This window comes from Lissotriton helveticus, chromosome 5_1 (assembly GCF_964261635.1).
Source record: "Lissotriton helveticus chromosome 5_1, aLisHel1.1, whole genome shotgun sequence".
Taxonomy (NCBI): Eukaryota; Metazoa; Chordata; class Amphibia; order Caudata; family Salamandridae; genus Lissotriton; species Lissotriton helveticus.
The window spans coordinates 2,089,250,877-2,089,273,927 of NC_136065.1; the positions used below are offsets into that span (position 1 = coordinate 2,089,250,877).

The following is a 23,051-nucleotide window of genomic DNA, read 5'->3' on the forward strand; positions in this document are numbered from 1 at the left end:
ATAACTTTACTACACACACCTTCTGTACTCACGGACAGTGTAGTGTAAAGGAGGAAATGTTTGAGTCAGGCAGAACTCAGTGAGCTCTAGATATATCCGAACAATGACGTTTAACTCTACCATATAGATGTTCTGTACCATACCATCCCGAAGAGTTTATAAAGCGCTCGGCTACCACCAACGGCACTGTACTCACGGACAGTGTAGTGTAAAGGAGGGAATGTTTGAGTCATGCAGATCTCAGTGAGCTCTAGGTATATCTGAGCAATGAAGTATACCTCTACTGCACACATGTTCTGTACTCAGGGACAGTGTAGTGTAAAGGAGGGAATGTTTGAGTCATGCAGATCTCAGTGAGCTTCAGGTATATGTGGGCAATGATGTATAACTCTACTACACACATGCTCTGTACTCATGGACTGTGTAGTGTAAAGGAGGGAATGTTTGAGTGACGCAGAGCTCAGTGAGCTCCAGGTATATCTGGGCAATGAAGTATAACTTTATTACACACTGTTTGAGTCAGGCAGATCTCAATGAGCTCCAGTGTGTATGGACAAGTCAAAGCCTGTGTTTGTGGAACCATGAAACAGTAACAGAGTATTTCTTTCAGCTAGTAACCAACAGCTTTATACATTTATACGTGCAAGCAGTAGGTAGAAGAAGCACTGCTATTACCAGCAGTATCCTGGCCACATTGATCATTAGCAGGCAATTACAAACGATCAGTTACTAGGCTGGCAGAGCACACAAGGCAACAGGAAAGGTAAATCTTGCAGATGCACATTGCAAAGTGCTTTTTCTCAAATGAAACAGGGTAAACAGCACAAAATGAGAGGAAGGAAAGTAATGAGATAAATAGAGCCTCGGGGAAGGAGTTTGCAGGTTATATGATGAAATGTAGTTAGTAACAATGTAAGAGTGATGGGGCGTAGCACAGCAGGACTAATGCTGTGCTGCACATTGTCCTTAGGCGCGTGCATTCGGATTGCAAACCCAATCTTCAGAGGAATGAAACTTTGCAGAAACTATTTAGTAGGCACTTTTAAAGAACCTTATTTTACACCGCACACAAGAGGCTAAAACAAACATGACTAATAATAATTCAAGACAATACTTCAAGACAAGAATAACTCATCAGTGCACCTGCAGGAATCTAAGTAACTTTAACTAGTCCTCCTGCTTCCTCTTTCATACCTTCTCACACCCAGAAGATCTCTACCGCATAACCCCAGGGCCCCTCCAATGATGTAAAGCCGAATACCATTCAGCTACTGATCAATAATATCTCACAATCACCTTCCTACTGTCAGTGTGTCCCTTCCATTCTCCTTCTTTGCACCCCGTTTACCTCCTCACCATCCTTGCTTGCCTTTCCTTTAAACAGTTTGCCACTAAGATGCTTGTATTGTACCTCCTCTATAGCTATGCTCTTCCGTCCTTTACAAAAAGTACAATTGATGGACAGAATGCAGAACAATGTCATACATTCACCCCAGTACAGCGATCTGGGCCTAACTCCTTTGTTTTTTTGCTCACCTTGCCATTCCAGTATGGACCCAGCCATATGAAAATCAGTCTTGACCCTGCGCCCAATGGGAACAGTCCAGCCCGAGCTGTCTGGCCAGGTCCTCCCTGGATTGGAAACAAGCATCCTAGGACTGGTTTTGGGTTTTCAGCCTTCATCAGCCAGGATAGCTTGTCTCCAGTGGCATGGAGAGCGCGGGACCCACGTCTGGGAAAACCCGTGCCCAGACAGGAAATTAAAGGGTTACAGCAGAAGCCTAGCTTACTGACACCGTCAACCTTCTCCCCAGGTGCAGCATCTGGCCCAGTCTTTTCAAGGCAGTAGACTTGTTGCAGTCACACCCATTCACACCAGTAGCAGCAGCATTCATCTATCCTCCCCTGGTGCAGAGGCCCCAAGTTGCTTTGATTTGTCCACCAGGGCACATTTTGACAGACCATGCCTTAATCTTTATGCATTAAGTCATCCTCCTGCTGGACAAAGGTGCGAAGAAGGATGAAGGCCTTGGGTCTATACTGGACCTCTGGTCTTTCTGAGAAAAGACAAGTTCAAACGGCTCACTCTGCAACAGATCCTGTTTGTTCTGCATCCTGGAGACTTGATGGTATCTTTGGACTTACAGGGTGTTTTTTTCATATACCTGTCCTGCGGTACCACAGAGGCTATCTACAGTTCATTGTGGAGTTGGATCTCGTTCCAGTGTACCTACTGCTGTTTGGCCTTACTTCGGCTCCTTGGCTGTTCACAAAAGTGTTGGTGGTGGTTTTAGCTCAACTTTTGAGGACGGGAATAAATGTGTTTCAGTACCTCAATGACTGACTGCCGAAGGCGGGTTCACCACAGTCAGTTGTAGAACACCTCTTGATTATGGCCGCCCTCTTGATCTCTTTGTGATTTTGTATCAGTGAGTCGAAGTCCCATCAGATTTCCTTCATAGGAGTAATTCTGAACACAGTGGTGTAATGGATACTGGATACAGGGACTTTCCACCACCACAGGCAGTCCAAGACATTGAAGATATGACTCAAATTTTCTATCTCAGTCCTGGGTCTTGGTGAGATTGGTTCAGAGTTTTCTTGAGCTCCTAGACCGGTACATTCTCCTTGTCCCTTACACCAGGTGCCACACGTGGGCCCTTCAATTGAACCCCACCTTTCAGTGGGCCCAACATTGAACTGTCACTCCAAATCCATCTAGATTTCAAGAGACTTCTTGTTATCTTCTTTGATGGCAGATAAACACCAACAGGCCTTCCCCTTCCATACTTCATGATTGTGACAAATGTCTCACTGCTGTGGTAGGGGTCATATGAGAGGAGTGGAGATCAGATATCTCTGGGGGGCAGGGGAGTAATCCTGCACTTGAATCTCTTAAACCCATATTCTATGTGGGGAGATTGAGTGGCGACAGCTAAGTTTTATCTCTTGACATAGTGGATATTGTCCATGGAACCAAACGTTCTTCAAACAAATCCATTTAAGCTGGATGCTGGGTGAGTTTTTTCCTCCACCTCTGGGGTAGAGAGCCTCCTATAGTAAAGTATAGGGAGCTTTCGCTTTACTTTACCATGCGGACATCTCTGCGCAGATTGTAGAGAACTCCCTATGGTAAAGTATAGGAACTGTGGCATATACTTTACCATTCAGAGATCTCCGCCCCCACTAAGGAGTCTCTTTATGGTAAAGTAAAAAAGTTTATTCAACTAGGAAAAAGTTTGTTAAAATGTTTTTCATGTAAAATAGTGACATACAAAATCTGTATATATTTATTTTTAAAATAAAAATAAAGAGCAAATGCTGCAGTGCTATTAACTGCATTTTGAAATAAAATTTAAATTATTTAAAATATATTAAATTACAATAAAATGATTCTTCTCAAGGTTAAATAAAAAAAAAACATTCCACCTAATTTAAAACATTTTTATATGATTTGATTTGATTTTTCTATTTATAAAGCGCGCGAATGCCCAAGGGCGTCTTGGCGCTGAGACGTACCACTGGCTCTTGAAGATGTTGACTAGGGCTGTGCAGAGAAAAGCCATGTTTTAACTTCTTTTCTGAAGGATTTCAAGGATGGGCAGGTCTTTATGTCTAGTGGTAGTTGGTTCCAGATTCTTGCTGTGTAAACTAGGAAGCTTCTTCCGCCCCAGTTAGCTCTCCTAAACCTAGGGACCCTGATGAGCTTCAATTGGCTTGATCTGAGAAGCCTGTTTGGCTCATATAGATCATATATGCACCAATAATTCTTAAAAGTTATGTATAGGATTAATCAAAAGTACATTAATTATATTTAATAACATTTATTGCCACACTAATTTTCAAATACGAAAAAGTTATTAACATATTTATTTTTAATTTAATAATATTTCCTGTGGGGTTTTATTTGAAGTCCCTAACCCCATTGAATTCTATGGGAGGGTGTTGCAGTACCAGTGGTTGACCACGTGTGGTGGTGGACTTACTTCAGCTCTGAGCTGGAGTACTTAACTACCGTTTTGAGTCCCTTTCTGTGAGTAGGCACTGACTTATTTTTGTGTAGACGTACTTCCCAAACCCCTCTTTGACCCTTCCCTTAACTCCTCCTCCCTATTACCCACCTTTTTAGAAGTAAGTATTACTCATTTTCCAGCCACTCCCATCTGTCCTTTCCCACATTTACTTCTAAAACATGTACTTACGTGTGTGGAGGCTGCACTTGGGGTGGAGATCACAACACACAGAAAAAGATAGGAGGGGTTTGAGGCGTAAACTCTGCATGTAGGTTTGTGAATAGCATAAAGTAGTCTAAACAAAATGTAGTACAAAATTAAGTTTGTGAATAGGGCCCATAGTCTGCCCCTCGTAAGCAGACCGCAGTCGGCAATAAACAGCGTGTCAGGAGGATTAGGTCTTACCCTATTTAATTGATTACAAATAGGGGTGAATAAATGTGAGCAAATGTAAAAGGTTTTACGTGCATTCTGGAAGTTTACAAACTCTGAATTTCGAACATGTGGAATTCTGAAAGTTACTGATTTGTATATTGAAAAGTACTTCCTAATTTACCCCTGAACTCATCAAAATTTGTTTACCTTAACCTAGTATGTAACTTGAGTTCTAGTTCTTTTTTCATTTCCCTGTACTGTATTCCCTCCCCTTGCCCTTTTCTAATTCTTGTACTCTAGAGCAAACAGGTCTCTCCTCAGCATTTGATAGAAGGAACTCTATATATGGGTTGCATGATAGAGGCACACATGGCTCTGAACCACGCATGCCTCTACCACTCAACCGAACCACAAATTCGTCTTAACCACACATTCCTTTATCACACATGCCTTTACCAATCTATTTTGCGGCAAAGGCATGAATGGTAAAGTAGTATGCATGGCTAAGCTTGCCTCTACTCCCAACCCCCTCGCCCCAATTAAAAAAAAACATATCTACCCCTTGACATACACTACCCCGCCCCCTCGCACCCCGCTGTCCCTATTCCTTAACATACACTACCCTGACCCCTCCCGCCCTGTCCCTTAAACTACCCCAACCCCTTTCACTGCCCATATGCCTAAAACACTAAACCCTAATTAGAAAAACTACCCAACCACCCCCACTGAGACCTAAAAACTACCCTGCCCTCCCCTAAGTCCTAAAAACGACCCCAATTACCCATTCCCCCGTGCCCTGAGCCCTAAAACCATGCCCCATAACATACACTACCCTACCCACCCCATACCCCGCGCTGTCCCGCAAACTACTTCAACCCCTTGCACTGCCCTTAGGCCTAACGCCCTAGGCCTTAATAAAAAAAATCTACTTAACTCACCAAGCCCTCAAAACTTCCCCAAACCCCAGCCCTTAACCCTACCCTACCCCACCACCAACCCTGAAAATTACCCCAACACTCTCCAGCCCTCAAAACTACCCGACCCTCCTCCAGCACTGAAAACTACCCCCAGCCCGGAGCACAGCCCTAAAAACGACCCCCTACCACAGCCCCACTTACCTCACTGCGTCTCTGCCTCTCTTCCTGGCGAGGTCTCCCCCAGCACAGCCCTGAAACTCCCCTCCTTCCCCCAGCACAGCCCCAAAAACTACCCCCCACCCAGGACAGGCCTGAAAACTACCACCGCCCCCAGCACAGCCCCGAAAAGTACTAACCCCTGCCATCACCACAGCTCCCAAAATGACCCCCCTTCCCCAACACAGCCCCGCTTACCTCGCCGCTTCCTCTGCCTCTCTTGCTGTCGAGGTCTTCCTGCTCCGTCCCTGCAGCAGCCTGCATCTAGACCGCGCACTGCCTTAACTATGCATATGCGTGGTTAAGGCATATGAGTGTTTAAGGCAAGCGTGGTTACATTTGCGATGTTCTGACTGTTTCCCCTATATAAGACATATAGCTGTAGTGGGAGAACTCGGTTTGTGCCTGACTAGCATTTACTAGGTAGTCCAAATGTTAATGTCTGTGTCCGAGTCAAAAAGAAACCCAAATTCTGAAAGTGGGCCATTAATTATGAATTATGCATACATATCTACTTTCTAGTGCTACGTAATTAATTGTTTTCACAACTGTGTTTCTTATGTTGTCCTACACCACTGAGTGAAGACCAGAAAATTCGTTGCGGTACAAATGTAGCCATTCAGTCAAGGATGGGCAGCTAAAACCTTTCACAATGTGTTTCTTGTTTTAGGCGAAAAAGGCGTAACTTCAGCAAACAGGCAACGGAAATCTTGAATGAGTATTTTTACTCACACCTCAGCAATCCATACCCTAGTGAAGAAGCCAAAGAGGAGCTGGCAAAGAAGTGCAGTATCACAGTTTCACAGGTAGGAGGGCGCCGCTGATGAATGCCAGCTCTGATCGTTTGTGGCTTGCTAATTAAGCTATTGGACAAAAGCCATTGATTATGCATTCATCATGCATGTTGGAAAGGAAACTGTGTCATTAAACCACTGGACAATGTGTGAATAGTGGCAAATTTAGGAAGGTGGTAAATCTGTCATTAAGAGCCAAGAAATCAAGCACTGCAGACTGCAAATTGCTAAATAATGACACACTCCTGAGGACAAACTCTTGGTGAGAGCATGCACATGAATTTGGTCCAGGGGACAAGCACTTTACGCCACAGAGATAAACAAATCTGACTAATCCTATATACAAAAACTAGGGGAACAGAACTGTCATGCCTTGCACAAGCCATTTGGAAATGGGACATACACCACAAGATTTACAAAAGTATAAAAATGCAAGCCTCTTGAAAGGCACATATTGTTTATTTCGGAAAGATAGACACTGGAAAAACCGTCAGATACACAGCACCGTATTACAGAGGGGCTGAGTTGTGCCTTTGAATCGCTAGCTTGAGAAAACATCCATGGTAGGTGACTGGGAGTTCTGATAGATACATCTGCCGTGTGGATTCCTCACCTTGTGAATATCCCCCTTGCGCCAGCAACGTTCGGAAATTTTCTTCGTAGTACGCCGACGTGGGCGACGTCACAGGAGCACGGCATCGCGCGCGACTCCGTCTGACGTCACCGACCCTACATCAGGCCCACGCCGGCGTGATGACGTCAGTTCCCTTTTTTCCGCGTCTTCGACGCTAACGGTTTTCGGGATCTTACTGCGATACTTAGTATCTTTCTGTTTATTAATAGACATTGTTTCTCTCTTGCGACTTGATTCTTCTCCGAAGATGTCGTCGAGGAAAACAGGCTTTAAGCCGTGTAGGTCTTGTGCCCGCACGATGTCCATCACTGACCCACATAAGGACTGTTTGTGGTGTCTTGGTTCGAGTCACGACGTCAAGAACTGCAATTCCTGTTTTAAGATGAATCCGAAGGCACTTCGAGAACGTGAAGCTAAATTACTTTTGGCTAAGGTAAAACAGGATTCTGGACGTTATTCAAGATCGACGTCACGGAGGTCGAAGTCGAAGCAAAGGTCTCGATCGAAGTCGGTGTCGGCGTCGAGATCCAGAGCGGGTTCGAGATCTGGTGAGGATACGAGATCTAAAGAGAAATCGAAATCCAGGGAAAGATCGAGGTCTAGATCTAAATCGGCTTCCGGTCACGCTTCGAGCTCCTCGAGGAGAAAGCATAAGAGGAGGAAACACAGTTCGAAACATCATTCAGAAAAGGAATCCTCTGACTCGAAGAGAAGGTCTCATAAACATCGTAAAGACTTTATCTCTCCTTCTCCTGCTTTATCGAAAGAAGGTTCTCCGGCCCCGGAGCCAGAACCGGAGCCGGATCCGGATCCGATGTCCTCGGAACATGAAGAGGAAGAAGAAGTGATTCCTCAAGAACCGACTCCAGCGGAGACTCCTGCGGATCCGGAAGGTCAGAGTGAGGGTGTGTCGGGGCGACCTCCATTGGATCCGGTAGGTCTGTACCCTCCCTTTCCTGGTCCTGGACAGGATCCCTCGCATTTTTTAAATGCAATGTTCGGAGTATATTCCAGGGCAATGTACCCCACTGGAGCACCTGTTGGTCCCATGGGTCCATTATCATACAATCTGGGTATTCCTCAGTCGTATGCCCCAGCTCCGTTTATGCCATTCATGCCGGCGCCTCTTCCACCATGGCTCGGTACGGCTCCACCGAGGTCTTCGACTCCGCATGCGGCTTCGCCGGCTCCGGATCGACCTCGCAGTCGAGATCGAGGTACCACACCTGTTCATGACTCTCGTCCTGCTCCGGCTCCTCGATCGACGTCGGAACCGGCTCCGTCGGAGTCGTTACCGGATCCGTCGACGTCGATTCGATTGGAGTGGTCGAGGCGAAGAGCTCAGCGCCTTCTAGAACAAAAGGATGATGAGAGTTCTGATGTGGAAGAAGGCGAGCTTCCTGATCATGACGATGATTTCGATGAACTTCGGGATGCTAGTGGTCTAGAACTCTCTCCTGAGTGGGTTCTGCCTTCAGCTTCTGATGCTCCATCTAGAGACGTGGCACCCTATCACGTGGTCATTAGGAAGGCTGCTGACCTTCTTAATTTAAAGCTGCCCACAGTGGAGTACAAACCCAACATCCTCACTGAAGTCTTACATTCTCCTTCTTCAATTGTGGAACCTACACTGCCATTTACTGATGCCTTGACGGATCCAATAAAGGAGATTTGGAAGAAGCCCTTATCTGCTCCTGCAGTTTCAAGAGTTATTGCAAGACGCTATAGGGTGGCTCCTGATGACCCTGCATTTCTTTCTACGCATCCATCTCCGGAAAGTCTTGTGGTTCAGGCGGCTTGCTCTAATAGGGCTGCTGGCTCCTTCCCTCAAGTGCCAGCTGACAAAGAGTCTAAAAAATTAGATCTGTCTGCGAAGAAGACTTTCTCTTCTGGGAGCATGGCTCTTAAATCATCAAATGCTACTTGCCTTTTAGGTAGATACGTGCATGCGCTAATGGACTCAGTGAAGCAATTATCATCAAAACTTCCTGAGGATGATAAGAAGAACTTTAATGAGGTTGTCTCTGACACTCAGGCTGCTGCCCGCATGGTCATTCAAAGCGGTATGGACACTGTGGATTCTGTTGCTAGAATTATGGGTTCATCCATTGCGACCAGGAGAGCCGCATGGCTAAAGTCTTCAGATTTTTCTGCGGATGTGCAATCTACATTGCTGGACTTACCCTTTGATGGAACTGGCCTTTTCGGTAAGAAGGCTGATGTAGCCTTGGAAAGGTTTAAGGACAGCCGTGCCACCGCTAGATCTTTGGGTCTGCAGATGAGAGGATCGACGACTAAAAAGTTCAAAGGATTTGGCAGATCTTCTTTTCGTCCCTTCAAGCAGGGCCAACAACAACAACAGCAACAGCAGCAAAACCCTCTATATAGATCCTATAGAGGTAAACAGAGGGGTCGTGGACGTGGACGTCAAGTCTCCTCTTCCTCCACTTCCTCCAATAATGCCCAACCCCCACCCGCATCAGCAAAGCAGCCCTAGATCCACCATTCTGGATCATGTAGGGCCAGTAGGGGGTCGGCTTACTCATTTTCTACGAGATTGGGAATCGGTTACATCAGATCTTTGGGTTCTCAATCTCGTAGAGAATGGGTATGCACTTCCTTTTCAGGAATTCCCTCCCAATTACCCTCCTTGCCAAGGTTATTGTTCGGAGGACCACCTGCTTCTCCTGCAGGAGGAAGTCCTGGCACTGTTTCGAAAGGGTGCGATAGAGGTGGTTCCAGAGCAGGAGAGGGGTCAAGGGTGCTACTCCCGGTATTTCTTGATTCCCAAGAAGGATGGCAGGCTTCGGCCTATCCTGGATCTCAGGATTTTGAACCTCTATCTCAAACAGGAGAAGTTCAAAATGCTCACCCTTGCTCAGGTTCTTCTAGCGCTGATGGAAGAAGACTGGATGGTGTCGATCGACTTGCAGGATGCGTACTTTCACATCCCAATCCTGAAGTCGCACAGGAGGTATCTCCGTTTTACGGTGGGCTCGCAACACTACCAGTTTGCGGTCCTTCCCTTTGGACTTACTACTGCGCCTCGAGTCTTCACCAAGGTGATGGCAGTGGTGGCTGCGCATCTCAGAAGGTCGGGGATTCCTGTATTCCCTTATCTAGACGACTGGCTGATCAAAGCAGAGTCGCCGGAGATGGTGCTCCATCATCTGCAGGAGACAACTCAGTTGTTACACAGGTTGGGTTTTTCGATAAATGTACCCAAGTCTCACCTGGTGCCCTCCCAGCGCAACCTGTTCATAGGTGCGGTACTGGACACTTCTGTATGTCGTGCATTCCCTCCACCTCAAAGAATTCACGACATTCAGGAGATGATTCCTTTATTCTACAATGGAGCGGTTGTTCCGGTCCTGAAGGTCCTTCGTCTGCTCGGTCTGATGGCTTCTTGCATTCTGTTGGTCAGTCATGCACGCTGGCACATGAGGGCACTCCAGTGGTGCCTCCGCAGGCAGTGGTATCAGCACAACGGAGATCTCAGGGAGTCAGTGAAGATCTCCGGGGAAGCTGCAGCGGATCTGTCTTGGTGGAGCGTGGAAGGCAATCTGTCACAAGGAAAGCCTTTTCAGCTACCTCCATCAGTGGCCACAGTGATTTCGGATGCGTCCACTCTCGGGTGGGGTGCTCATCTGGGAGACCTGGAGGTCAAAGGTTTTTGGTCTCCGGAAGAAAGGTTGTTTCACATCAACCTTCTGGAATTGAGGGCGATACGTTTGGCACTCAAGGCCTTCCTCCCTTCCCTTCGCGGTCGTTCGGTTCAAGTCCTGACGGACAACACGACTGCGATGTGGTACATCAACAAGCAGGGAGGAGTAGGGTCGCAGTGTCTCTGCAGGGAGGCTCTGCGTCTCTGGTCCTGGGTTCAGGACCATCAGATTTGTCTGGTGGCAAATCACCTGGCCGGAGTTCTGAACGTTCGTGCAGACAGTCTCAGTCGGCAGTTCTCTGCCGACCACGAGTGGAGGCTTCACCCAGAGGTTGTTCACGACATCTTTCGGATGTGGGGGACTCCTCGGGTGGATCTATTCGCCACTCGCGAGAATGCTCACTGCCTTTCGTTCTGCAGTCTCCAGTATCCGATGCAAGGAGCATTGGGGGACGCGTTTCAGCTGAGTTGGGGAGATCAACTCCTTTACGCGTTTCCTCCCATACCTTTGATTCCTCGGGTTCTGAGGAAGATTCGTCAAGACCGGGCCCAAGTCATATTGGTCGCCCCGGATTGGCCAAGAAGGGTGTGGTACTCAGACCTTCTCCGCCTCTCCTCTCACCCGCCGCTCCGTCTCCCTCACAGGGCAGACCTCCTCTCTCAGATGGAGGGGCAGGTTTTACACCCCCACCTCCAGACATTACACCTTCATGCCTGGAGATTGAACGGGGCAACTTGAGTTCTTTTTCTCTCCCTCACGAGGTAGTGGATGTCATTCTTTCTGCCAGGCGTGACACCACTAAGTCCATTTACTCCTATAGGTGGTCTAAATTTGTTTCTTGGTGCAGGGAGAGAGATGTTGACCCTTTGAAGGCTCATTTGTCTAATATTTTACAATTTGCCCTTTATCTGGCGCAGCAAGGTTTGGCTGTGGCCACGGTCAAGGGGTATCTTTCTGCCTTATCGGCATTTCTATGTTTGCCGGATCAGCCATCTCTCTTTAAGTCTCCGGTGGTTTTGAGATTCTTGAAGGGTCTCATAAATATGTTCCCTCCTACTCCTTTTGTTGTTCCTCATTGGGATTTGAATCTTGTGCTGACCTTCTTAATGGGTTCTCCCTTCGAGCCCTTGCACAAGTGTCCATTGAGGCTTCTATCTTTTAAAACGATCTTCCTCGTTGCAATCACCTCGGCAAGGAGGGTAAGTGAGCTTCAAGCTCTAAGTTCCAAACCCCCATTCCTGACCATTCATGCTGAAAGGATGGTTCTCAGGACCAGGGCTGCTTTTCTGCCTAAGGTGGTGACTCCTTTCCATCTTGGGCAGTCCATTACCCTTCCTACCTTCTATCCTCCCCCTCACCCGTCTAAGGAGGAAGAGAGACTGCACCGTCTGGACCCTAAGAGGGCGGTGTCGTTCTATCTGGACAGGACTAAAGACTTCCGGATGGATGACCAGCTGTTTGTTGGTTTTGCTGGCTGCAAGAAGGGCAGAGCGGTGCACAAGCGCACACTTTCCAGGTGGATAATCCTGTGCATCAAGATCTGCTACTCTCTTGCTGGTAAGGACCCTCCTGAGGGTATTAGAGCACATTCTACTAGAGCAAAGTCTGCAACATCTGCTTTGTCTAGGGGTGTACCTGTTGAGGATATTTGCAAGGCCGCGACTTGGGCCTCCCTCCACACTTTCGCGAAGCATTACTGCTTGGATACCGAGGTGAGGAGGGATGGCCACTTCGCGCGCTCTGTCCTCCAAGACTTCCTGGTGTAGCAGAGTGGGCACCCTCCTCCGGGAGTGGGGACTGCTGTGGGAATCTATTCACAAGGTGAGGAATCCACACGGCAGATGTATCTATCAGAAGAACAAGTTACTTACCTTCGGTAACGCTTTTTCTGGTAGATACTATATCTGCCTGTGGATTCCTCACTGACCCACCCGCCTCCCCGTTGTCCACTCTGCTATACCTGGTCTTTCTGTATATATGTTTATACTATTGATTTAGTTCTATTTGTACTGTGTACATTGTATATTTGCATATTTGCTGTCGTTGGTCCGTCCGTGTGCCTCGAAGGCACGGAAAAAAGGGCGGAACTGACGTCATCACGCCGGCGTGGGCCTGATGTAGGGTCGGTGACGTCAGACGGAGTCGCGCGCGATGCCGTGCTCCTGTGACGTCGCCCACGTCGGCGTACTACGAAGAAAATTTCCGAACGTTGCTGGCGCAAGGGGGATATTCACAAGGTGAGGAATCCACAGGCAGATATAGTATCTACCAGAAAAAGCGTTACCGAAGGTAAGTAACTTGTTCTTTTGTTTCCATTCAGCATGGACATCAATTCACCAAAATGCCAGGAATAGCAGAAGTGCCATCACGCACCCTTTGACCTTAATAACATCAAAGGGGGTGAGATTAAGTGGCCTTTGACCCTGAATATTTCAGGGAATTGATGTCACTTGACCCTTACCCAGATGATATCATAATAATTTCTACCGCTGACGTGTCAAGCCTTCCGGCTCAGGATCGAGTCGACTAAAGTCTGGCACCGAGCTGAAACCTTCTAGCTCAAAGACAAAGACTGCTTCGGTGCCGAAACCCCTGACGCCAAAATTCAAAATGGCTTCGGAAACCAAACCTTCCACGCCGAAAGGTCCTTCCATCCTGGCACCGAAGTCGCCTGCGCCGAAACCGAAAAATGCTCCTTCGAAGCCGTAGGATCCGATTCTCGACTTACCAGCCCCCAAATAGGTTCCTGAACAAAAGAAACTTCACATTAACCCTGATACATGAAATCTTCTTACCAAACTGCCTTACAAACGCAAACCTGAGTCAGAGGACAAACAATATCAGATTCCTTTTAAAAAGAAGAATGTCGGTACTAACCTTTCTCCTCCTCTTCCTCCACCACATTCTGCTACACCTTCACCACCTTCTCCAGTATTGGAACATTTACTTATTACACACACAATTCTATACCCTCACAGCCTGATGATGATGATGGAGATGATGAAGATATTCAGTTACCTATAGACCCCTGGAAAGGCTATACTATGGATCCACCTACAGATAATGCCCCAGACCTTTACCCAGCAAAGCCTTCCCCTACTGACAACAATGTAGGTTATTTAGAGTTGCTTGCTAGAGCTGCACAACTATACAAAGAATCCCTAGAAGAAGATTTCTTGTTAAAAACTTTGAGTATTACACACAGACCTAGTCAGCCTCTCCCTATGCTCAAAGGCATGATGAGATATGCCGATTACATCTGCTCGTGCTCGCATTCTATAAGCTTGCTCCCTCTGATCCAGTCTTCATTAAGGAGCAGTTACCTCTAGACTCACTTGTTGTCTCTAATGACTGTAATCAGGCGAATTCACAAACCCCCGGACAAGGAGTCAAAATTTATAGACGGCTCTGGCAAACGAATAGCTACCCAGGTGGCGAATCATTGGCACATTGCAAATACCCAGGCCCTCTTAGCAAGTTATGATAGAGCACACAGGGACGAAATGGAGCAGTTACTCCAACATCTCCCAGAAGAGCACAAAGCTAAAGCACAGAAGTTAGCACAAGAAGGAAAGCTCATCTCTCTTTTTGGATGTTGTTCTGTAAGGAACACAGGATCATTAATGAAGTGCAAGCACATCCCTTGATTTGTACTCGAGTTGACTGGCTAGTTTTTTTTTTTAGCGAATTACTCATTTGCAGGGATCCACCCTGATCAACAGTGAGCCATACTATTTTGGAAAAGTTATCAGCACATAAAGCATCTCACTGCATTACAGACACAAAAGCGAAATAGCTACATTCAAAACCTAGAGTCTTCTCCTTATATTTGTTAGTGTTGTCATTGTCCAAGAACGGTCAGCGCAAATGCATATTTTTGAAAATCTAAATCCAGCAGAGACAGAAATAGCTATTATCATCTATTATAATAATGTTCCTGGTCTCCTTGTCCTCATTCCTCAAACAACAATATCTGCCCATGATGATCACATATATTGACGTATGACTGAACAATGGAGCGCACTCTACACTAAACTGCCCGGGTACCGCACCGTTCATTGAATCAGTTGTTCTCATACTATTTTATGAACCTCTTGAATGTTAAATGTACTCAGCAGACTGCACTACTGTACCTGTCCGCCCCATGCTATGGAGGCCTGGTGCAACTGATGCTGCACAAATAGGAAAGGCTCCAAAAACGCTGGTTGTGTAGATTTCCTAAGAGTGAACCAACTTGTAATCATATCACATCGTCAGGCTACTGTGTGGCCATCTCAAAAAGAAACATGTTTTCACAATTTGAACATACATATTTTGCTCTCTTCTAAATGCAAAGTGAAGCATATTGAGATGGTTGTTGGGCAGCTCACGTGAGACCCTTCCTTTCTCAGTGGTGGGAGGCTGCCTTGTCCTTTGCTGGGGCTCAAAGAATGCGCCGGACACTCCCCGTCATATACACCAACCAAGGAGAGATGGTTTGGATTATATTGGGGGTGATGTAGGTGGATGCAACTAATTATAGAATGAACGAAAGCTGTTCAAAGTAGATATTAAAAGTACACAGGTGTAGTAGCACGGCGACCCAGGTGCACGGGTGGGCCTCTGCCCCATCTATGTTTGTATTTTACTACTCAACTCTGGTTAGGAGGACCCATTTGCTGTGATTGTTTTAGGGCTCATGACACCTCTGCTGCACCACTGGTGAAACGTGTGAGGGAAGGGGTCGCAGTGTGTGTCCCTGATCACTGTGATAAAGGATGATGGTTTGGAAGTAACTAAGGAAGGAGGAGGGAGAGGATATGTGAGGATGGGGTGAGGAAAGAAGTATGCCCTGGTTGTGAATGAAAGGGCGAGATTTTGATCGATACCTTATATCTATTGATCCAAACCTCGATCTGGTCGACTGAACCTTTATTGCCTGTCTTGGAAGGAAACAGTACACCTATCTGCAAATTAGTTCACCCAATAAAGGACTCTACCCTTAAAGATCACGGACAACTTCTAGGTTTCAAAAGTTTATTGTAAAGATATAATGAGCTGCAAATACAAGCATCTCAGAATGAGATTCACGAGATACACAGGTCCAATTACATACATGTGCTCTCGAAAAGCCCTCAGACGAGCAACAGAAATCACTAACACAAGTTCTAAAAATAGCAAAGCTATCAGCATAGACGCATATCTCTCCTTCATTTAGGTTGGAGGAAAACAAACACAGGTTAGGCGTCCCTACCCTGTTCTAGATGGTATCCCTACTTAACCAAGTCCCAACCTAACAAAGGTGTCAGCAATGAATGACCCCCAAGGGAAGTCACCCACTCTAAGTCTCTTGGTGAAAACCTAAAGTTCTCCAGTCATGACCCCTCACTGCCTACCCATCCGCTCTCTAAAGGGTCCTCAGGTCTCTGCTCTAACTCCACCCAGGGGTGCTGTCCCTAATACAAAACAGTCAACAACATTTGAGACGCCCCTTGCGAAACGCCTCTCACGTGGTGCAACTTCAGGCTTTTTCCATGATGCTTTGTATTGGGCCTCAGACGTTAGAGTTGACCTTGCTTCTCAGTCTCTTCTCCGGCCCGCTGATACCCCTTAAACATTCCAGAACCCTCCTCCATGTCTGGGCCGTCTACTGAACAGGCCTCTATTCATTCACTTATAATTGGATCCCCCCTTTCCTGTTGCAGACAGATATCTGCCGCCAAGAACCCAACTCTCATAGACTTCTAAAAAGGCTTGCAACATTTCTCAGCCCAGACATGTACGTGTAAATCAATGCTAAAACATTTCAGGCCTACAATATTTCACATTATGATTATAGCATTCAATTTCTTCATTTAATTAAAGCATGTTAAAACTCTTATTCTATTATTTAGAAAACATTACTCTAAATCATGGCCCATTAATGCAATGACCAAAACGTTAAACAATCTGTGTCGTGAAAAGAAACACCTTCCCTTTTAGCTCCAGCTCTGGCCCTGAGGCCTACCACGTTCTGCATTTTATCCCAGACCATCTTATATGTTAACAGCTACACGACATAGATTCAAAATAATCACGTCTAATAAAATCATATAATGTCACACATTTCTGTATTAATTCCACTTCTACTTAAATCTCTATATTAGCTATACATTTAGAATATAATTTCAGATACTATTAGCACTCATGGCATTTCTCTTCATGAATTATGCTCTCTATAGGTAAGTGTGATGTACTCATATATTTATATCAGTTTGCGCTCTCTCAGTTCCCCCCTTTGATGACCTCTCGGGGTCATCACTAACATTTAAACTGCAGTTATTGCTGGCATTCTCTGCGCTTCCAGAGCTCTCAGGCTCCTGTACTGATTATCTTGTATGGCAGCCAATCTCTGCAACTGTTCTCTTTGGGCCTTTTCTGACCTTCTTGCTCTGTACCATTTGAATACCCTCACCAATCCCCACAATATTATCCCACAGATCAATATTATGATGATAGGCTTTAGGATATACCAAATAAAGCTTTTGCCTAAGGTGGAAAACCACCCTCCAACTGTACTCATTCCGTGGCCCACCTTTTCCCAGACATTTTCTCTACTCAAGTCTTCGATCTCTTTGTGTATATTAGTTATGTTCTTAATAACTTTCTCAAGGGGTTTTGAAAGGTCTGGAATGTAAGTGCAACATTCCTGAACCTTCAAAGCCTTACAGACTCCGCCCTCTTTTGCTAATAAGACATCTAATGCAAGCCGATTTTGAAGAACCATAGCCCTTATCGATTGCATCTCTCCTTCTACCAGCATTAAGGACTGAGCAGTGCTGGCAGACAACCTGTCGACAACTGTTGCCAATCGTCTAATTTTAACATCATTAAGGATTATTCCCAAAAGAGGGAACATAGCTCCAAAGACATCTCCAACCATTTCTGCATCGCCTAAATCCCTCCTTCCCCTCGATGATGTCTGGCCCTCAATGATCAATAAGTCTTGTGCATGATATATTTTGGGGAAGACAATTGCCAAGTAACATGATCCATACCAGTTGTCAGGTAGTCTCACGTAAGCATTTCTTCCACATACAAAATACACATTTGGAATCACTTGCATTCCCTTCAGGAAATCCTTAGTGTAGTACTCTAAATTAAAAGCATGTTCACAGTCAACTTCACCCACGTATACATTTTCATAATACGTTTTGGCTCGGTGAAGACATAACTTTCCTCTCTGCGCTTTATCTAAAGCTATTGGACCACTACTACCCTTTCTCTTGTGTGACTTCTCTTCCTCGGTCCAATCTAATTTCCCTTGTCCTGATTTTTTCAAAATCTTTTGTCTCCTGTAACGATCATCCACCTGCCCTATGAACTTTTTCTCGACTTCTGACACCTTACATGTCAGGTTATTTCTACGGGCATGTGAAGTATCTAAGGTAATCCAAGGAATGAAGAACTTGGCCAATCTGTCTTCACTCTTCCAGTAATCCCATTTATTCATCTGCTTATAATTCGGGACTTCTGGCAACACAGAATCATAATTGGAGAAATAGTATTCAAAACTATCTCTCTCATAAAATATACTAAGCAATAAGCTACATGTAATGCCATATGTCAGAGGGAGGTGATGATATCGAATTCCTTCATCTACAGACGCAGGCAACTGCATGCAGACGTAGCAATCCTTAACCTCCATGGCATCCACGTATTCATACAAAAGTTTAGCATAAGCATTTGACCTAAAGTCTCCTTGGGACTCGTCTACATGTAACCTGCGGGCTTCTGCAGCCAATAACGCTTTCTCTTGAGTGTTTTCCCTTTTCTCACCTGCAACAGTGGGTGTAAGTGTTACTACAGAATTCGCATCAGTTACCTTTACCTCTTCCTCATGTCCCTTTACATAAGAAATTGTTACCACTAAAGCTATTAATATTATCACTCCTACTATTAGTGTACCTATTATACATTTAGCTCTGCGGTTCGGGGTGCCGGCCTCCATTTCGTCAGACAATCTAGCTTTTCCCTTTCTCTTTGCAAAAAAAGTTCTTTTCCTCTCGTTCCTTTACAGTCTCTTTCAATCCTTTTTTTGTCTTTAGAATCCACACAGCTGGAGGCTGACAGCCTTTTTCGCAAAAAGTCCTTTCACAGTTTCAAAAAGACAACCCTAGCCCTTCTCCATCCACTCAAGGGGTTCCCTAAAATTCTCTGCTTCCTGGGCGCTAGGTAATCTTCTTTCCTTCTGCTTGCTTTATTTACAAAGTCCTTTAACAATCGACTATTAGATTTGTGGTTGCAGCTTCAATAGCATAGTTCAATATTTCCATGCGAAGAGTATGCTCTTCATGTGCTGTTATCGTGGTACCAAAGTCGGGGAATTTCAATTCTGTAAGAAACATGTGTTTTAACTTGCTGAGGCGGGGAGGTCTGGGGAGCACGAATGTTAGTGACCCTTCTTGTTCGACACCGGGTACCAACAGTTGTATTTCCACGGTGATAATGGGCTCAGAACTGGACACCACCACCGCTCGGATCCTCCCTGTCTCCGGTTTCACAGACATTTGTCGCCAGATATGTCCACTCAGGTGTGGAGTATCTTCTGTTAGGCACACGCACTCTTCTTGACCTTCTTCGGTCTGGTGCTTCAGCGCCCTGAGCACCTTCTTCTGGGTCTGAGTCTTCTGATATCGGAGGAAGGGTTGCTTCTGGAGTTGACCTCAGGCTAGAACTTCTTCTTTGTGGCCAATTTGCTTCTCCACGTGCCCTTCTACTCCTTCTCCTTCTGGTCTGTTCTCGCTCTCTTTCAGACCTGTCAGGGTCAGACTCGTACTCCCAGCTGTCTTCTCCTTCTGTAGCGTCTTCTGTTTCGCTGTTGTACTGACCGTCCTCAGCTTGGTCAGACTCATTCCCTGCTTCCACTGGCACCTCTACAGCTTGGCTAGCCCCCTCTATGGCTTCTTGGTCCTCTGCTGGACGTCCATCCGAGAGAGGAGCTGTTTCCAGAGGTGCTGGAACCCTTTTCGTATGCGACGCGTGTATCCAGTTGGGCAGGCCTCCCACCTTTACAGCTGTACTTGTGATCAGGATGACCTGGTAGGGCCCACGCCAACGAATATCCAAGCAGCTTCTTCTCACATGTTTCTTCACCAGGACCCAGTCCCCAGGATACAGGTCATGGCAAGGGCCCTGGCACGCTGGAACCTCTGCAGCCTGCACCTGAAGGGACACAGAACGCATGGCGTCAGACAGCCCCTTACAATAGTCCAGGATCATATCATCTGTGATATTTAACAGTGCAGTAGCTGGAATAGATGGCAGTCTCATTGCTCTCCCCATTAACACCTCATGTGGTGACAACCCTGTTCTTCTGTCTGGGGTACTACGAAGGCTCATGAGTACTAATGGCAGGGCGTCAGGCCAATTCAGGGTCGTTGAGGAGCAAACTTTCGCTATTCTGGACTTGATCGTGCCATTAATTTGTTCCACGATTCCTGAGGCTTCTGGTCGGTAACTGCAATGGAGCTTTTGGTCTATATTCAGTGCAACACAAATCATCTTCACAAGCTCGCTGTTAAAATGTGTTCCCCTGTCTGATTCCAAAAAGGCCGGCACCCCGAACCGAGGGATAAGTTCTCTAAGCAGTAACTTAGCCACTGTGAGGGTGTCGCACCTACGTGTAGGGTATGCCTCAACCCATCTGGAGAACACACAAACAACCACCAGGACATAGCGGAGGCGGTTGCATCTTGGCATTTCAATGAAATCTATCTGCATTCTGTTGAATGGACCTCCAGACCTTCCTATGTGACTTAGTGCAACTGGTGTTCTTTTCCCTACATTCAGCTGCTGGCAGGTCACACAACGCTGGCACACTGCTTCTGCTGCTATTCTAAACTTAGGATTGTACCAAGTCTGTCTAAACACTCTCAGCATAGCATCTCTCCCTAAGTGTACGGGACCATGTATGAGTCTAGCCATTGGACTCACCATCTCATTGGGCAACACTGCTCTGCCGTCTGCTGAGACCCAAAAATGAGTCTCACCCATTACACATCCTGCCTTTACCCATGTTTCCTTTTCTGAATCAGGAGCATTTTCTTGCATGGTTGACAATTCATCCCAAGTATCAACAGTTTCCAGTATCATGGCTAATTCAGTTCTTACATTTATTCCACCCACATCCACCTCTGTGAAAGAGTAACCTTGTTCTGCGCAATACCGCGCAACTTCATCAGCATATCTATTGCCTTTTGAAACAAAGTCCTCATTTTTGGTATGTGCGATGCACTTTACAACTGCGATACTTGCTGGACATTGCAATGCTTCTAACAACAAGCGCACAAACTCTCCATTGCGAATGGGAGAGCCTGAAGAAGTCATGAACCCTCTTTGAGACCATAACTGCCCGTAATCATGAACTACCCCAAACCCGTATTGGCTGTCGGTGTAAATGGTGACTCGAATTTGATTGCCTGCTAAGCAAGCACGTGTTAGGGCAATAATCTCGGCTACCTGAGCGGAGTTTACTCCTTCCAGGCACCCTGCTTCCACAACTCCTTCAATTGTACAAACAGCATAAGCTGCTCTCAACTGCCCAACTTCGTCTCTTACACATGAGCCATCGACAAAGAAAACTTCGTCTGGGTCGGTCAGTGGCTCATCTACGATGTCGGGTCTGGGTTTGGTGCATAGTTCAGTCACATCGAGACAGTCATGGTCTGTATATTCATCATCATCATCAATATCATTTGGAAGTGGCATTAAGGTAGCAGGGTTCAAAACAGAGCATCTCTTGAGGGTCACGTTCTCTGCAGCAAGAATAACTTGCTCATAGCGCGTGAGCCTGCTATTGGTCAGATGCTGTGTTTTGGTCCTGGTCATCAACAGTTCAACAGAATGTGGCACGCACACCTCTAACGGGTGCCCCATGACGATATTTTCACATCTCTCAATGCTGACACCCGTTGCAGCAACGGATTTGAGACATCCGGGCAACGCTGCGGCTACTGGGTCTAAAGTAGCCGAGAAATAAGCAACTGGTCTACGGGCATTCCCATGGATTTGGACCAACACAGACAACGCACAACCTTCTCTCTCACAACAGTAAAGAAAGAATTGTTTATTGTAATCAGGCATTCCCAATGCCGGAGCACGACACAGGTCCTCTCTCAGCTGTAAGAATGCCATCAAACAGTCTTTGTCCCATGGTACTGGATCACTCACCTCTTTGTGCGTCAGTTTTTGCAAGGGCTTTGCTTTCAGTGAAAAGTTCACGATCCACTGTCGGCAATAACCCACCATCCCTAGGAACATCCTGACCTCTCTCTGTGTCTGAGGCGCGTTCATTTTCATGATCGCCTCTATCCTATCTGGTGACACTTTTCGTTTGCCTTTCTCAATTCTGTGTCCCAAGTACTGCACTTCTGTCAGGCAGTACTGCAATTTTCCCGGGGACACCTTGTGCCCATTGGCAGCTAGGTGATTTAACAAAGCAATGGAGTCTTCCCTGCAAGCTTCTTCTGTTTCTGACGCCACAAGGAGGTCGTCTATGTACTGGACCAGAACTGACTTCTGGGGCAGCACTAGACTTTCAAGATTTTTCTTCAGAAGCTGGTTAAAGATCGATGGACTCTCTGTATACCCCTGAGGGATACGACACCATGTTAGGACGCGATTTTCCAGCTTAAATGCGAAAAGAAAATGGCTATCTTCGTCCAAAGGGATCGAAAAGAAAGCCTGACAAAGATCTATCACAGTGAACCACTCAGCTTGGAATGGAATCTGAAACAGTATCACTGATGGATTCGGTACCACTGGACAACATGAAACGACTATGTTATTAATCTTTCGAAGGTCCTGCACTATCCGAAATTTCCCATTTGGTTTCTGCAGACCCATAATCGGGGAGTTACATGGACTACCCACGATTTCTTTCAGTATTCCCTGTTTAATCATGGACTCGATCACGGGTTTTATGCCTGCAATCGTTTCTGGAGTCAGTTTATACTGGGGTGTTCTTGGGAACTCAGCATGCGGTTTCACTACAATTTTCACTGGGTCCACCCCTTTGACCAATCCAATCTCTTCCCCAGTGAAATCCCATACCTCTGATGCCACTGTCTCTCTCAAATCCCAGGGAAGCTCGTCTACTGTCAAAGTAGGGTACAGCTCCACACATATTCTTGAGTTTGCAACTTTGAAATCTGCATCATCATCATTAGTCAATACCTCCACTCCCTGGGGTGTACAATATATAGTACAATTCAATTTGCACAACAGGTCTCTTCCTAGCAGACACACAGGGCTTGAATCGCAAACCACAAATTGGTGCTCATCGCTGTACTTCCCTATTTTCACCTGTACCGGTTCTGTCAATTGGCTGGTTATTCTCCTGTTTGCGACCCCTACCACCTGTATGGTCTCTCCAGACATGGGCAGGTCTGGAACTGCAGCTGATCTGATCGTGGATC

The 23,051-nt window shown here is 46.2% G+C and overlaps 1 protein-coding gene across 7 annotated transcripts in view; it reads left to right on the top strand.

The window, feature by feature from the left end:
* PBX3 (PBX homeobox 3) overlaps positions 1–23,051 on the top strand; it is a 330,520-nt gene that overhangs the window by 238,892 nt on the left and 68,577 nt on the right. For all 7 annotated transcript variants that reach the window (XR_013595130.1, XR_013595131.1, XM_078646095.1 and 4 more), the window contains exon 5: positions 6,192–6,327. Coding sequence is in view for 5 of the 7 variants with exons in the window: in XM_078646095.1 (XP_078502221.1) it covers positions 6,192–6,327 (136 nt within the window). In the remaining 2 variants the exon portion in view is untranslated. The remainder of the gene's footprint in view (positions 1–6,191; positions 6,328–23,051) is intronic.